Source organism: Zalophus californianus, chromosome 3, assembly GCF_009762305.2.
Source record: "Zalophus californianus isolate mZalCal1 chromosome 3, mZalCal1.pri.v2, whole genome shotgun sequence".
NCBI lineage: Eukaryota > Metazoa > Chordata > Mammalia > Carnivora > Otariidae > Zalophus > Zalophus californianus.
The window spans coordinates 94,401,339-94,417,067 of NC_045597.1; the positions used below are offsets into that span (position 1 = coordinate 94,401,339).

At 39.7% G+C, this 15,729-nt stretch overlaps 1 protein-coding gene across 1 annotated transcript in view; it reads left to right on the forward strand.

Moving 5' to 3' along the window:
- Positions 1-10,280, forward strand: part of C3H2orf76 (chromosome 3 C2orf76 homolog) — a 35,173-nt gene extending 24,893 nt beyond the window's left edge. Inside the window, exons 5-6 of the mRNA XM_035726844.1 lie at positions 842-923; positions 9,841-10,280. Coding sequence (XP_035582737.1) covers positions 842-923; positions 9,841-9,917 — 159 coding nt within the window. The 3' untranslated portion in view covers positions 9,918-10,280. The remainder of the gene's footprint in view (positions 1-841; positions 924-9,840) is intronic.
- Positions 10,281-15,729: the final 5,449 nt, after the last annotated feature.

Consider the following 15,729-nt stretch of genomic DNA (forward strand, 5'->3'; position numbering starts at 1 on the left):
GAAGCAGACTCCCCGCTGAGCAGGGAGCCCAAATGGGGCTCAGTCCCAGGACCCCGGGATCATGACCTGAGCTGAAGGCAGGCGCTTAACCGACTGAGCCACTCACGCACCCCCCTCTGGGTCTGTTTCTTAACCTCTCTGACTCTTGGAATATTGTGAGGATGAGATGACAATGACGGTGGTGAGGACAACAGCCACAGAACAGTGGCAGCTAACATGGAGAGGCCTTGCTCTGTGACTGACACTCCCATACGGTTTTCTGTACTTCATCTCATTTCATCCTCACCACAGGGCGAAAGAGAAGATTCATCCCCCCCCCACCCTTTTTTTTTTTTTTTTTTAGAGTGAGAGATTGAGGGAGCAGGGTGTGGGGAGGGAGAGAGAGAATCTTAAGCAGGCTCCACACCCAGCGCAGAGCCTGACATGGGGCTCCATCTCACGACCCTGAGATCATGACCTGAGCCAAAATCAAGAGTTGGATGCTAAACCAACTGAGCCACCCAGGTCCCCTCCCCGTTTTTTCATAGAGGAGGAAACTGAGTCCGGGAGAGGCTATGTAGTTTGTGGAGAACACAGAGCGGGGCATCAGTGGAACCCAAATTTTCATCCAGACCTGGCCCCAGAGCTCCATGCTTAGGGCGTTGTCTCCCCAGCACTTACAGAGTGTGCTCACACGGTAGGTGTTCACATCCATTTGCTTCTGCCCTGATGATGACGGGAACAGCAGGTGACTTTGGTTATTGCTGTGACCCAGAGTAACAATTCTGTGTCTTCGAGAAGCCTTCACCAAATATGAAGCACATATGGGTACCGATGAGATGCAGGTTTTCTTTCTTCCTAGACGAACGAGCTTGTGTTGAGTCTGGAAGACGACGACACACTCATGCTGGAAGAAGACAGCACGCTGCGTGCCGGTGGAATCGGTGAGAAAGAGCGCCCCGTGGTGCTGGACGGGCGCTCACTTCCCCAGCCTTTCTGCCAACGCCCGGCTGATTATGTTTGGATAACTCACCGCAAAGTAAATGCTACCCTGGGTGCTCTTTACACTCCCTGATAATTATTCAAAGGAGAAGGATGAGAATGATGTATGTTCAGAGTGTTTGACTGAGGGCAGGCGATATCTGCTCTCCAAATGTGCAGAATGCAAATAGTTCTTTTCTGCAGGTATGCTCAGAATTCTGCTGAGGGTTGTTTTAAGTGATTGACAGGTTATTACTCACTTAATAACCTACTTACTCTTATCAGCGTCATTTGAACTGATGGTTTGAGAGAAATGGACCTGGTAGAACTAATGTGGAATAATGAAGTGAGATGTTGTTTGTATAACGTGTAGTGTGGTTTCTAATAGTCCTCCAGATCACTCAGGGCCCGCCGAGTCGTGGAATTTCAAATAGGAGCCTAGCATGTGTGCTTGAAAGGGGGCCTAAATTAGCTTTTCAGCCTAGAATGTGGATGTAGTGCTATTTTAAAGAAATGCCATGTGACGTGTTTTGTGACCATTAGATGTCACTCTAATTCTGTGTATGTACACCTTAAGATTATCTGGCAATGGGAGTGAAGATTTTCAGAGAGGTTGGAGCTGTTGAAGGTGCTGTGCCTCTGACATACCTTTGTGGTCTGTGACTCTAAGGAAACAGTCCAAATCACACTTTATAATTATCCAGACACACTGCTTAAGGGGCACGCTAAGTGAGGTCCGTGTTAGGAAGCCTTACTTTTTTTTTTTTTTTTGACAGGTGTTCCATTGAGTTATTTTAAGGACATATGTCAGGAATTCAGTATTGAGTGACATGTGTGGCTAAAGTGAGTTCCTGACTGGTCTTCTAATTTAAATAGGATTCTAAATTACATGTTACAAAATCTTCGACTTACTTTCCTTGTTTGTCTACACTATTGGCTACATTTAGTGTCATTTCATATTATAAATATGTAAGGTTGCTATTGTTTGAAAACAGTTTTTATTTTGGCATTTATTTCCTCAAATGCTGTTATATTATTATAGCAAGTGGCACCTGTGTTACTGAGGCATGGGGCACCTAGAAGCTGGCCCCGCTTGTTGTTAAAACATAAAGCTATAATTATTATAACAGACTGGTTTGGTATTGATGTAGGGATTGAACCCTCTATAGAAAAGATAAGAAACAAACTAAAAAAAAGTAAGATCTCCCAATATGATAAAGTTTTGACCTCTCAAATAAGTGGGGTAAGAATGAATTAGCCGGAAAATGATGTTGGGCCCATTGCCAAAGTATTTGGGAAAATAAAAATTTAAATCCTATCTCAACCTTTATTCCAAAATAAATTGTAGATTGATTATATGTCATAATGTAAAACAGTTTTTTATTATTTTTAAAAAAATTTTTTTAAAGATTTTATTTGTTTATTTATTTGAGAGAGAGAGAGAGAGCACGAGCAGGGCAGAGGGAAAGGGAGAAGCAGACTTGCCGCTGAGCAGGGAGCCCAACATGGGGCTCAGTCCCAGGACCCTGAGATCATGACCTGGGCTGAAGGCAGACGCTTAACCGACTGAGCCACCCAGGCGCCCCTAAAAAAATTGTTTTTAAATAAAATGTAGCTTAGGAGTTTCATAATCTTGGGGAGAAAAGCTCTTCAAGCATGACCTTGAAGGCAGAGCCATAGAGCGGGGAGAAATGATAGATTTGTCCACGTAAAAACTAAAAAATGTAAACAGAGTTAAAGGAGAAGCACTAAACTATGAAAAAGATACTTCATATATGACAAAAGGTATTAGCCTGAATTTATAAAAAGCTCTTATAATTAGCTTGGAAAAATACAAGAAATCTTACTGATAGAAGAAATAGCTAACATATGAAAAATGGTTTAGCCTTACGAGTCCGGAGAGAAATGCACATGAAGATAGATGCTATTTTATGTAGCATACTAGTCTAGTGGTTAAGAATTAGAGACCGGAGCCAGAGGGCATGGGTTTACAACCCGATTCTGCCACTTACTGGCTGGGTGACCTTGGATAAGCAGTAATTTCAAAACTAACAGACGTGAAGAAAGTGGTAGTATCCAAGAGTGTTGTGAAGTGGATACTCTCTGGTACTACTATTGGGAATGTATATTACCTCTAACTTCCTGTAGGTCAATTTGGCCAGTAAGACTTTGTCACTCTTAACTTCCTGTTGCGTCTGTTACCAGGCCAACAGGAGTATGCTTCCTTAAGCTCTGTGACTCCCCCGAGGTTGAGATGTGCCTTCAATGGGGTGGTGGGGTTCTCTCACCTTCCCCATTTGTGAATCACTGATGTAGAGCTTTCTTTTTTGCATGGAAGTAGAATATATTGTGTGATGCCATTATTGTTTATAAATGTATATATTTACATGTCTGTATGTGTATATGAAGAAAAAATCATGTAACAAAATTGTAGAAATGGTTCTCTGGCCGGTTGGCACTGCAAGCATTTGATTTTTTTTTTTTCCCTCTCGGTAATTATCTAATTGTTCTTGTAATTTAAAATTTTTCTACAGTTCCCATGTAAATTAAGGAACCAGTTTTAAAGGATAGACTTCTAAAGTTGGAGAAAATTGGTTTGAATGAGGGCTCTGCATTTTACCTATTTTGTGACCGTTCATAAGCCATTTAGTGTTTTTGAACTTCTGTTTTAATTCATGTAAAACAAAACAGAAACCACTGAACCTGTTTCAGAGCGTTGTCCTGAGAGTTGACTGAGAAAAGCCTATGAAAACATCTGGAACAATGCAATTTTACTTATTTTGTGGCCATTCATAAGCCATTTAGTGTTTTTGAACTTCTGTTTTGATTCCTGTAAGATAAAACAGGAAACCATTGACCTGTTTCAGAGCGTTGTCCTAAGAGTTGAATGAGAAAAGCCTATGAAAACATCTGGAACGATGCAGGTAGAGACCCTCAGAAACACGTATTGGAAGCCATTTTAGAGAAGGCAATTAGCAAATGTTTTGAATTTATTAAAATACTGAGTTGTTGCTTAACTGTCATTTTCAGACTCATGTAATGAACCACCTGTAAAGGTAAGAATCAGATCCATCTCTCTGTCATTCTTGTTGTAAGGCCATGGGTCTTTGATGAGCATCAGATTCTTGTCACAAGTTCCCCACTAGTTCCAGGGTGGTCCTGGAACCTCACGCTGCCTGCCAGCCCTGGCAAGCCCACAGTCCTGGTCTGGGGTGACTCCTGGCCTGGCTGGAATGGTTTCCTGTCCGTGTCACCTGGAGCCACCATGCTGTGCTCTGGAGAAGCTTCACATCCACATGGGAAGGAAGCGGTGGTCCTCTGGAGGCCACAGAAATTCTGAGTGGGAGGAGAGTTGTAAAAATGATACCTGAAGTGTGTGATTTTTCTAGGAATTTCCTCTCCCTCAGTGCCGTGTCTGGTTAGGTTTTAAGTGGTTGAAGAGAAGAATTCTGAGTCCTCCCTCCCTTTTCCCCACTTGATCTTGCTCAGAGCTGTCACTCTGCCATCACAGTTGCCATGGGAATAAGGCCAATGTAACAAATTTATCATTATGACTTTTCTGCAGAATTCATGAAAGGAAGAGAAGGACTGTGAGCAGGGGGAAATTAGGGGAACAAACTTGTTTGAAGATATCTTTTCTCAGGGAGAAATTCTCCAGTTCCTGCCCCGGCCTTTTAACTGCATTGCGGATCCCAATTTTATATTCTGCGCCTGACGTCAGGGCACATTTTTGCTTGTGGACTCAGAGCTAAAAGACCTCAGTAAAAAGATGTGCGTTTTTTTTTTTTTTTTTTTTTTTTTGGAAGGAAGAAGAAAGCTTTACTTAGAATTGTTATTTGTAAATGTAAAGATTTTTTACCTTGTCATTAATGATTGTAGTTTTATGGACTCATTCCCCTAAGTGGTAAATTTGCATGTCAGTATTTTTGGGGTGGTGTTTTATCTCTTTCCTTTGGCTACATTCTACTACTATTATCTTTTGAATCCTCTTTCCTTAGGAAAGAAATGGTGGCAGGGTATCTCTTTTCAAGCCTGTTGTGTTTTACTGGAAATATTTTTTTTTTAAGATTTTATTTATTCATTTGAGACACAGAGATACAGAGAGAGAGAGAGAGAGAAAGCATGAGCAGGGAGAGAGGCAGAGGGAGAGGGAGAAGCAGGCTCCTTGCTGAGCCAGGAGCCCAATGTGGGGCTCAATCCCAGGACCCTGGGATCATCACCTGAGCCTAAGGCAGATGCTTAACCATCTGAGCCACCCAGGCGCCCCTACTGGAAATATTTTAAAATGAGATACAGCGGGCCAAACCCTAAGTGCTTTTCTGAGGGAAGAGTTTGCATTAAACCGGATCCTGTAATCATTCCAAAGCTCCCCCGTGGTCGGTTTTCATTTTATGTGTCAACTTATGTTGTCTGCCCACAACCAGAACCCTGACTTTGTGCCCAGCACCTTTTGATTATCTCAGATATACAGCTAATATTGCAGGATTCTTTGACTCTCACTTCTTTATCAGGATCGTGTTTGATTTGTGTTTCCTGAACATTCCAGGTGCCTTTCCCATCCTCTTTTGAGTAATAATATCTTAGGGCATACATGCTTTCCTCCCTTAATGGCATCTTACAGGGGCTGTTCTTTACCTTAAACATCAAAACAGTGGTAGTCTGGTATTCAAGAAGGTAGGTGGTGGGCCCAGGGAATTTGGGATTCCAGAACAAGGGGTCTGGATTGTTCTTCCCTTTTTACCCTCCCTTCATCACTGTGGGAATCCACAGGCCTGTGTCCAGTCTCTAAAAGGTCAGATTTATTTTACTATTTGTTCTCTTCAAACTGAACCTTGAAATCCTCTCTGCCCACTGATCTAAAAAACAGATGCTTGAAGCAAATGTGAAATAAAGCACTGTGTTTGGGAACTCTTGGCTGGATCACTTTGGTGCAAACTTAGAAATATAACTCAGCTGTAAAAAAAATAAATATAAATATATAACTCAGCTGTGAGCATAGTTTTGAATGATTTGTAGTTTCAGATTTTATGAACCTTGGGAGGATAGGATATACTCCTGGATTAGGAGAGAAGGTAAAACTTTGTCGTTTTGGTCTCAAATTGCTGCAGAAACCAGACCTCATTCCTGTATTTTTTTTTTTTTTTGGCCAATAACCTGTACTTATTATCACATTACAGCTTGCCTGATCATTAATTATCTGTACCACAGAGTCCATGTGCATGTCTCTGTCTCTCTTCTCAGACAGCAGTTGCTGTGCCTTATGCTACTTTGGGGCCGACTGGTACAGGCTAGGGAGTTCAAAACTGTGCAATAAATCCTCATTGATAGGTGAGTTTTTGGAATAAATTAGTTAGGAGCTTAAGTATATTGGCTTGAATTTTTCTTGAGCTTTTACATTTAAAATTGGTTTTTCTTACATTCTTTTATTTAAAGTCATTTTCCTGTTAAAGGTGTGTATATATATGGAGCTGACCTGTTTGGACATGTTATAAAATTATTAATTTCAGGGGTGCCTGCGTGCCTCAGTCGGTTAAGCATCTGCCTTAGGCTCAGCTCAGGATTCCTGGGATCAAGCCCCCCCCAACCCCCGCCGTTGTATTTGGGTTCCCTGCTCAGCAGGGAGTCTGCTTCTCCCTCTCCCTCTGCCCCTGACTCATGCTGTCTCTCTCTCTCTCTCAAATAAAAAATAAAATCTTAAAAAAATTATTAATTTCATTTTCCCCAAAGTTTGAATGTCCTGGCTTGTGTTCATTGCATTAAACTTGAAAGTCATATTAAAATGGTGCACAGTATTTGGATGGTTCTTACTTGATTTCATTTGATAGTAAGACAAAGGGATGAACAGGCAATGTATTTATTGGATTTTAGATTTTACATTCATTTCAGATTCACACGCCAAGGCACTCTGCACCTGAGTGCACTGCGCCTGCAGCACATTTAATTTAAAATCAGGTGCCCTAGGGGACTGGCACACAGTAGACTTCCTTGGGGTTCTTTGGAGCCATTTTAAGTAGAATTGGGGAAGCAAGAATTTAAGGGATAATGGTCGAAAGGGTGATGATGCAGAGGTCTTGAAAATCTTCTGTAATTTGTTTTCACTCTAATTGATAAGTAAATTCATGGTGTAAATACAGGACATCATTCTCAAACATTTTCAACAGCATTTTATAAATTTTAAAAAAGCATTCTATTTGGTTTGTTTGAGGACCACATTATTCAAGTTTAAAATACATTTTATGGGGCGCCTGGATGCCTCAGACGGTAAAATGTCTGTCTTCGGCTCAGGTCATGATCCCAGGGTCCTGGGATCAAGCTCCACTTCAGGCTCCCTGCTCAGTGGGGAGCCTGCTTCTCCCTCTCCCTCTGCCTGGGCTTCTCCTGCTTGTACACCCTCTCTCTCTGTCAAAAATAAATAAAATCTTTGAAAAAATTTAAAAAAATACATTTTACGTCTGACTTTTGAATGTTTAGAGTAACCCACTTTGAACTTGTGTGTTGTTTTCCAGTTTTTGAAGGGTGTAAATTTCATCAGCCTTCATGAAACATTAGGAGTTGAACCTATTTGTCAGTCTTGTTTTGTTGTTGTTTTGAAAAAAGTATTCATCTGAAAATCTTTATCTTAGGGGACCTCATGTTGAGTGTGTATTGTGAGAGATGGTATATAAATACTTCAGATAAGTAATGAATTGATCTGTAAGTTAATTAGACCCAAGAAAACCTATGTGGCAAAACAAAAATGCTTTGTCAGTTCTTTCTTTACTTCAGCTTATCCTGAACCTGTTATTACCATACTGAGGAACTCTACGATGTATTTGTTTCTCAAAAGGGGTACAGATAAATGTCAATGCAGTAAGTGAAAATTGTAATTACAGTTAGTGTGTATTGAGCAAAGTGCTGCGTGGGCAAAGCGCTATGTAAAGTTCTGTATGTAAATAGCACATTGTAGATAAAACCTTGCGTTGTGATTTTAAGAACAGGGTGCTTTTAGCTCATTCTCCATTTGGAGGATGATTAGAATTACTTGCAAATGATATAGGTGTACCTTTGGGCTTGCTTCCCCTCAAAAAAGGAAACCCCGGGAGCTTTTTATATAAAGGAATAGATCTCAAAATTATCTTCTCTCTGAATATTGAGTTTTCTGAAGCCCCCCCCCCAATCCCTCTTCAACATTTTACTGATTCCACGTGTGGAGCCTCTTAGCCATTCTTTTATTTATTTATTTATTTTTATTTTTTAAAAGATTTTATTTATTTATTTGACACAGAGAGACACAGCGAGAGAGGGAACACAAGCAGGGGGAGTGGGAGAGGGAGAAGCAGGCTTCCCACGGAGCCGGGAGCCCGATGTGGGCCTTGATCCCAGGACCCCGGGATCATGACCTGAGCCGAAGGCAGACGCTTAACGACTGAGCCACCCAGGCGCCCCTTAGCCATTCTTTTAAATGCTATTTTCATGTCAAATTCAGCTGTACAAACTTCTTGTTTGCCCAGGGTTCATTTGTTTCCAGCCTCTTCTCACTGATTCTCAGTTTGTCGCAGCCCTGTCTCCCCCTCACCGCCAGGCTCATTGTGCCGAGAGTTTGCAATCTGATTTTCATCAAGATTAATCTTCATTTAATCTTGAAGATGCACTGGGACTGGAATGAGGATCTGAAACTATGGGTGACTTTATTTTCTTCTTTCAGCATTTCTGTATTTTCTGTAATGAGCATGGGTAACTCATGATTGAGAAACAATAAATTTGATATTCTTAAAACCAGCAAAAACATTTTTTTTAACTGAAATGTCATGCTAAGCTCCTTAATTTCATTCTTTTGTGATAAATTCTAGTGATGAGATGAGTTTGGTAAACTAAGAGACCAGTGGTAATCCTTGGCATCTTTCCCTATTATCCTGTTTATTTGGCTTGAAGAGTTTTTACTTGTCTGTTTTTAGAGGATATGTTAATTGAGTGATCGGTATTCATTACAAATAATCTCGTCTGTTTTCTTGTTGAGAGTCTGCAGGCCCTTTTGCTCTTCTGTAAAAGCTAAGCAGACTGTATTAACTTCTGGTTTAATTTAAAAAAAAAAACAAATGTGGAATTTGTTGGCGCACACCTTAAAGAATTGCATGTTTAATAATTGGAAGGCTCTCCATCAGATTTGTCTCCAGTCTGAATTAATAATGTTGCTGACTTATTGTTTTAGAAGACGGAGTCCTTGACCTGCTAGGTTGAAAGAATTGTGACTGCTCTGCTCCTTTGTGGGTCCTTTAGCTGTGCCATATCCCCTGTGAATAATTAGAGGTGTTTGAAGGTATTGCGGGAGAAGCCAATTTGTGTCTTTCACTTTGCATATTGTTGAAGCCTCATGAATTAGTCATAAGCAGGCCAAAAATTAACTTCTTCAGACACATATTTTGATGGGTCATGAGGGAGAATGTAAAGTGATCTGTAAAGTATTCTACTGATCCTCTAAGTATTAAATTATTATACCTACGGGCTAATTTCAGAGAGAAAAAAAAAAGCGTTTTTCCCTCCTCCTTCAGTAACTGAGCAGCACATTTGGAAAAAAATAAACGTTTATTTTCTAGGATTGTTACGAGGACTCTAACATGAATAATTTTATGGTTTCCTGGAAACCAGTCTTGTACTCATTCTTGTTTTTAATTTTTTTTTGGTTATTTTTTCTTTTTACTTTTAAAGTATTTGAATTCTAAATTCTTATAGTGACAGCTGATACTTCTTACTGATTTGGTGAAATGTGAAACCAAACAAGTAGCTCATCTTTCTCACTTTAGGCATCTGAAACACTGAATCAGAGTAATATGGATTTCAGTGCTTGCTTAAAATCTAGTTTTACATTAAAATTTTTTTCCATTGTCTTTTTTTTTTTTCCAGCTCATGAAACTGAAATTGCATTTTTCTGTGAAGAAGATTATAAGAACTACAAAGCTAATCCCATTTCATCCTGGTGAAAACCTCTTGGGGGCTCCCTTTTTGCATACCTGTATTAAGTAAGCTCTTTATTCCACTAGTGAGTTTTGGAAATTGACAAATAAACTTAAAAATTAATCTCAGGCTCTGCTATTTGAGTTGAAGTCTGTGGTGTTTTCTGTAACTGCAGGTCTGCCCTTTTTCTTTCTTTCTTGTTGTAAAATAATATATATATTTATGAGAAAAACATTTTTTTAAGTGAAAGAAATACTTATTCAAAAATTGTCATGGAGGGGTGCTTGGGTGGCTCGGTCGGTTAAGCGTCTGCCTTCGACTCAGGTCATGATCCTGGGGTCCTGGGATCCAGCCCCAAGTCTGGCTCCTTGCTCAGCGGGGAGTCTGCTTCTCCCTCTCCCTTTGCCCGACCCCCACCCCCTGTTCATGCTCTCTCTCTCTCAAATAAAATCTTAAAAAAAAATCATCATGGAATATTGGTTCTTTAGTCATAACTTATTTTTCTGAAATTAGGGGTTATTTGGGTGGCTTGCATGTTGGGTTCTTTAAAAAGTTTGTTAAGACTAAGGTCATTCTGTTCATTTTGTATTTTTTTTCAGTTTCTATTAGAGCCACTATGCACTGTTACTGTCTGTAGTTAGCAAAGATTATGAGTCTCTGATGACCACCAGTACCACCTTTTTGCTTACGATGATATGCTGCCATGCATGAATTGAATTGTGTATATTTTAGGGAGGTTTTCTGATGTAAGAGAGTTTCTTCTTTTCATATTTCAGCCTACACAAATAACATGGCTGAATTTTTTTTTTTTTTCCTGAGCTGTGTTCCCTTACTTCAGGAACAGACTATAATAGAACCAAACTCATTTCTTTGGAGAGAGAAGGTAGCAGGATATTTGCACTTCTGGAAGAAAACTTCATTGAGAACAAGTCTAAGTCATGAAAGATACATTCTTTCAAAATAATATAATAGTCTCGATTCCTGATAATGGCTATCAGTACCTGAAGACTAGTGATTTCAAAGGGGCCTCTCAGCCAGCATGTATACCTAATCAGGACTCCTACGAGGTTAGTTGGCTCTAGAATTTTTCTAAAAACCCTTAAAATAGCTAGTAAGGCAAATTGGTTTCATTGTGGTAGAGGCTAACTTAAAAAAAAAATCAGCTTTGAAGTCTGGTTAACATAATCAGAATATGCTTTTTTGCTTTGTTGAAAGGTGTGGTAGAGCCTTATTTAGGTCATATCCTGGAGTCCCAGGATCGAGTCCCGCATCGGGCTCCCTGGGGAACAGGGAGTCTGCTTCTCCCTCTGACCCTCCCCCCTCGCATGCTCTCTCTATCTCATTCTCTCTCTCAAATAAATAAAATATTAAAAAAAAAAACAGAAAATATATTTTATTCATCATTTCATTCATTAAAAAAGGACCAATGACCCAGGCTTCTGGGGAGTTAACAAAGAAATAAAAGACGCAGTTTTTGCCTTGGTGAGTGGGGAAAGATATTTAAGCAAGTAATCTTAATATAATGGCAGTGAGAACTGCTATGGGAGCATTGATGATGGGGTAGTTAATTCTATGTGGGATTAATTTTTATTTTAAAAGAAGTATCAGTTGAGCTTGTTCTTAAAAGGTTGAATAGGAATTCTTGCTTAGTAGAAGATAAGGGAGAGGCTTTTAGGAAAAGGGACCAGCATATGCAAATGCAAAGCACGGTGAGAGAGCTTTTGATTTTCTGTAGAAAGTACAGATTTCAATGTACTGGTGTGGAAAGCCCTTAGACCAGAGTGGAGGAAGAGAAGGTCAGGAGGGAGGTTGAGGTGGGCCTTATCCCTCATGCTAAGGAGTTGGACGTTTATCTAGTAGGTAGTGGGAAGCCAGTGGAAAGATTTAAACAGATAACATCACATGGCTAGATTTGTATTTTAGAAAGGGAGCTTTGGCAGCCATGTCCTGATGGCAGAAAGATAGTTGTCATGGACCAGATGAAGACTGGAGAGCCTGACCTAGGGCACGGCACAGGAGAAGGAGAGGGGAGGAGACCTTCGTGAGATAGTGTTAACATTTGCTCATGCATTACACAGCAAGCATCATGCTAGGTACTTTACATATATTATTTAATTTTGACCACAGCTTTTCAGTCTTGATAGTATCCTATCTATTTATAGATCAAAAAATTGGGGCCCAGAGAGGTAAAGTAGTTCATCAAAGCAGGGCAATCATGTGCAGTGGGATTGGAGCTGGGTGTGTCTTGACGTCCTGACCTTGCCCACTCTGCCCTGTGGCCTCCCATTAGAGGCATGGGGTAGAGTCACCGGTGGGCTCCTGGGACTTGGTGAATGCTGTGTGTAGAGGGTGTAGCAGAAGGAGGAGTGGGGGCTTCGGTGGATTCTGGCTCCCGTGAGTGGCTGATGGTGATGACATTAACCCAAATTTAGTGAGTAGAACAGGTGAAAGCACACACTATTTGCTCATTTTGCACACATTCAGTTTACACACGTTTTTCTTTTCTAAGAAAAATTAAATCTATCTTTACCTGTATATTTTCTTTTTTAACAAAAATGCAAAAATATGCATATATGACCCTTTGTTCTGGTGTGTACTTTCCTTGTTAGTTACATATAGTTATAAACACAGGTGTGAAAATCAAACAGACCTATATTATGACTAAAAAGGGCTATCACCAGGAATGGAAGATTGGTTCAAAACTATAGAAAACCGATCAAAGTAATTCACAAAACCTACAGATTAAAGGAGAAAGAAATTACGCTTATCTCAATAGATGCCAAAAAAGCATTTGATGATCTGCAACCCCAGGCATGAATAAAAACTAAGACTAGAAGAGGATTTCCTTCACTTGACCAAAGTTACCCACAAAAACTGCTTAATGGAGAAGTGTTTTAAGCAAGTGTATTAGAGAAGATACAGGACCAAGATGACTGCTGTTGCCGGGACTATTCCGGATTGTCCCGCAGGCCTTATTATAGCCAATACGATAAAAAAATAAAAAAGTCATAAGCATCGATACTGGAAAGGAGGAGGTAAACCATTTGCAGACAATAGGATTGCAAGAGGATCAACTGACACGTTATGAGAACCAATGAGAGACTTCCAGAGTGCTTGATAACAAACCTACAGTGACATGTGCACAAAAGCTACAGAAATATTACTAGAGGATATAAGAGACCTAAACAAAGAGACCTCACGTGTTTATAGATGGAAGCTTTGGTATAATAAAGACATAGATTTATACCAAATCTGTAATTTAGTGTGACCTCCAACAAATCCCAAAGGGTTTATACTGGAATTTGACAAACTGATTGAAAGATTCATTTGGAAAAGTAAATGTACAAAAGGAGGCACGATCACTTGGAAAAGCAAGAAGGAAGGGGGATTGCCTACCAGATGTAAAAATATATCTTAAAAGTGCAGGAATTAAAACAGCTGTGGAGTGATACAGAAATAGACCAAAAAAAAAAAAAAAAAATCAAAGGAATAGAATAGCAAACTAAGCTGACGAATGTATTTGGAAACCTATTATATAATAAAGGTATTTTTAAGAAAAAGATATTTAACACCTGACTAGGCATTAAAAAAATGATTAAGGGTCCTTTTTCCTGCCATTCACTAAAATTTCAAATGGATTAAATAACTTGACATGAAAAATGAGATGATGAGCTTATTAGAAAAAAAGTGGATTATATTTATGACCATGGGATAAAGAAGTTCTCCCTAAAACACAAAATGCAAATACTCTAATTTGCTAAATTTGATGTGTCTGTATGAAAAACTAGCTCCCCCCCAAAAAAATCAAAGGTTGAAGGACAAAGATGGGGAGAAACTACTTGCACTTATAAAGGAGACAAAGGATAAGTTTCCAGATTTTGTGAATGACTTTTATAATAGGTCTATGAGAAAAGGACAAACATGCAGCAGAAAAACACATTTTATAAAGAAGTAGTTCATAAAAAAGGAAATCTATATGGCTTATAAACGTGAAAAGATGCACGTCCTGTTATTCAAGGAAATTCAAAACAATAGGATACATTTTCATTTGTCAAGTTGGCAAAGAGTAAAAAGGGCTTGGTAATAAGTATTGGCAGTGATGTGTGCCCACTGTACCAGTGGGAATATAAATTCGTATACAGTCACTTAGGCAAGCAATTTCGTTTGCTAGCTATTAAAATAAAAAATGTGCAGATTCCATTGATCCAGAGGTTCCACTTCTTAGACTCTGACCCAAAGAAACCCTCACACCTGCAGAAGGAGGCATTTTATAAGGGAATCCACCACAGTGTTATTTGCAATAGAAAAACACTGTAAACATCCTAATTGAAGTCAGTAGCAGAATAGACAAACTACGGTGTATCTATGTTCTCAACTACTTAATCTGAAACAATGAGGGACGTATATCTTATTTGTGGACATGTGACCATCTTTGGGACATCCTGATGGATGGAATTGCAGAACTCAAACTGTGATGTCATTTGTTTAAAAGCACAAAATATCTATAGGGGTGCCTGGGTGGCTCAGTGGGTTAAGCGTCTGACTCTCACGCTCAGTTCAGGTTTTGAGCTCAAGGTCATGAGTTCAAGCGCCACATTGGGCTCCATGCTGGGCATGGAGCCTATTTAAAAAAAAACTATATATATATGTGTACATGTATATGAATATACACATCTATACATATGCACAAAAGCATATACACCAAATTGATCACATTGATTACCTCTGGGGAGGGGACTAGTACTGGGAGGTGACAGGGGAAAAGCCTCTGTAATGTTTATAAGGAGAATGTATTTGTGTTAAGAATTAGTAAAAACTAATACCTGTATAGAAGTTAAGCAAGAAAAAAAACCCATTAGGCAATGGCCATTACCATTTTGGCATATTCTATCTAGGTTATTTCTTCTATATACGTTTTTCAGTGTTTCTGATCTTTCTGGTGTGTTTTAAGTTACACAGGTAACCTCGGCTTTCTAAAAACAACCAACTCTAAGGTAATGTGAAAATCCCCTTCCTCAAAGGTCACTCCTTTGCATAGACTGATATTCCATACCTTTTTCTGCACATATGTCATTATTTAAAAACGTGCGTTCTAAAGCGTTATCCTTTGATGTTTAAAACGTTATTCTCTTAAATACAGTTGAGGTGTCTCATTTTCCTTTTGAATCCTCACTGTGTGCCGGACACTGCATGTGTTTTATCTATTATCTCATTTAAGTTGTCTCGTTGGAAAGAACCGGGGGCAGCCCCATCTGTAAAATGGAAAAGACAATCCCCACCTCCCAGAGTTTGGGGAATGAAGTGAGATTGCCTATGGGAACTTAGTAGACAGAGCCTAGCACTAAGTTACATGCTCAGTAAGTGTCTTATGATGCTTATTATGAGCAGTGCAGCAGAATTAACTTTATTTTGGAGCCAAGAACCTTGATGTTGTTGGACATTAAGGCACTTGCCCAAGACCTGAAATTTGGTTAAGTCCGAGGGCAGCTTTTTTCTGACTTCAAATCCCACATTCTGCCATTCTTTGAAAACAAGGGGTGTCGGGCCCTTGGAGAAACATGGTAGGAAGGGGGTCAACCACAGGCCAAGAGACCGTGTCCCACTGTTGGTGGTTGGCACTCCTTCTATGTGATTTTTTGCCCTTTTCAGTTGAAGAGAACTTACTTCCTCCTCTTGTGCCACAAGAGCTTAATAGGCCCTAGTCCCACTAACTAGCCAAGCCTAGTTATGAGTTCAAGGAGCTTTTTCCATACCAAAGGTGTTTTATTTGCCATGTCTTTCTGCCTGTTCCAGATGCAAGCAGGAGAGGGGATGATGTCCCTGCCTACCTGGGACACC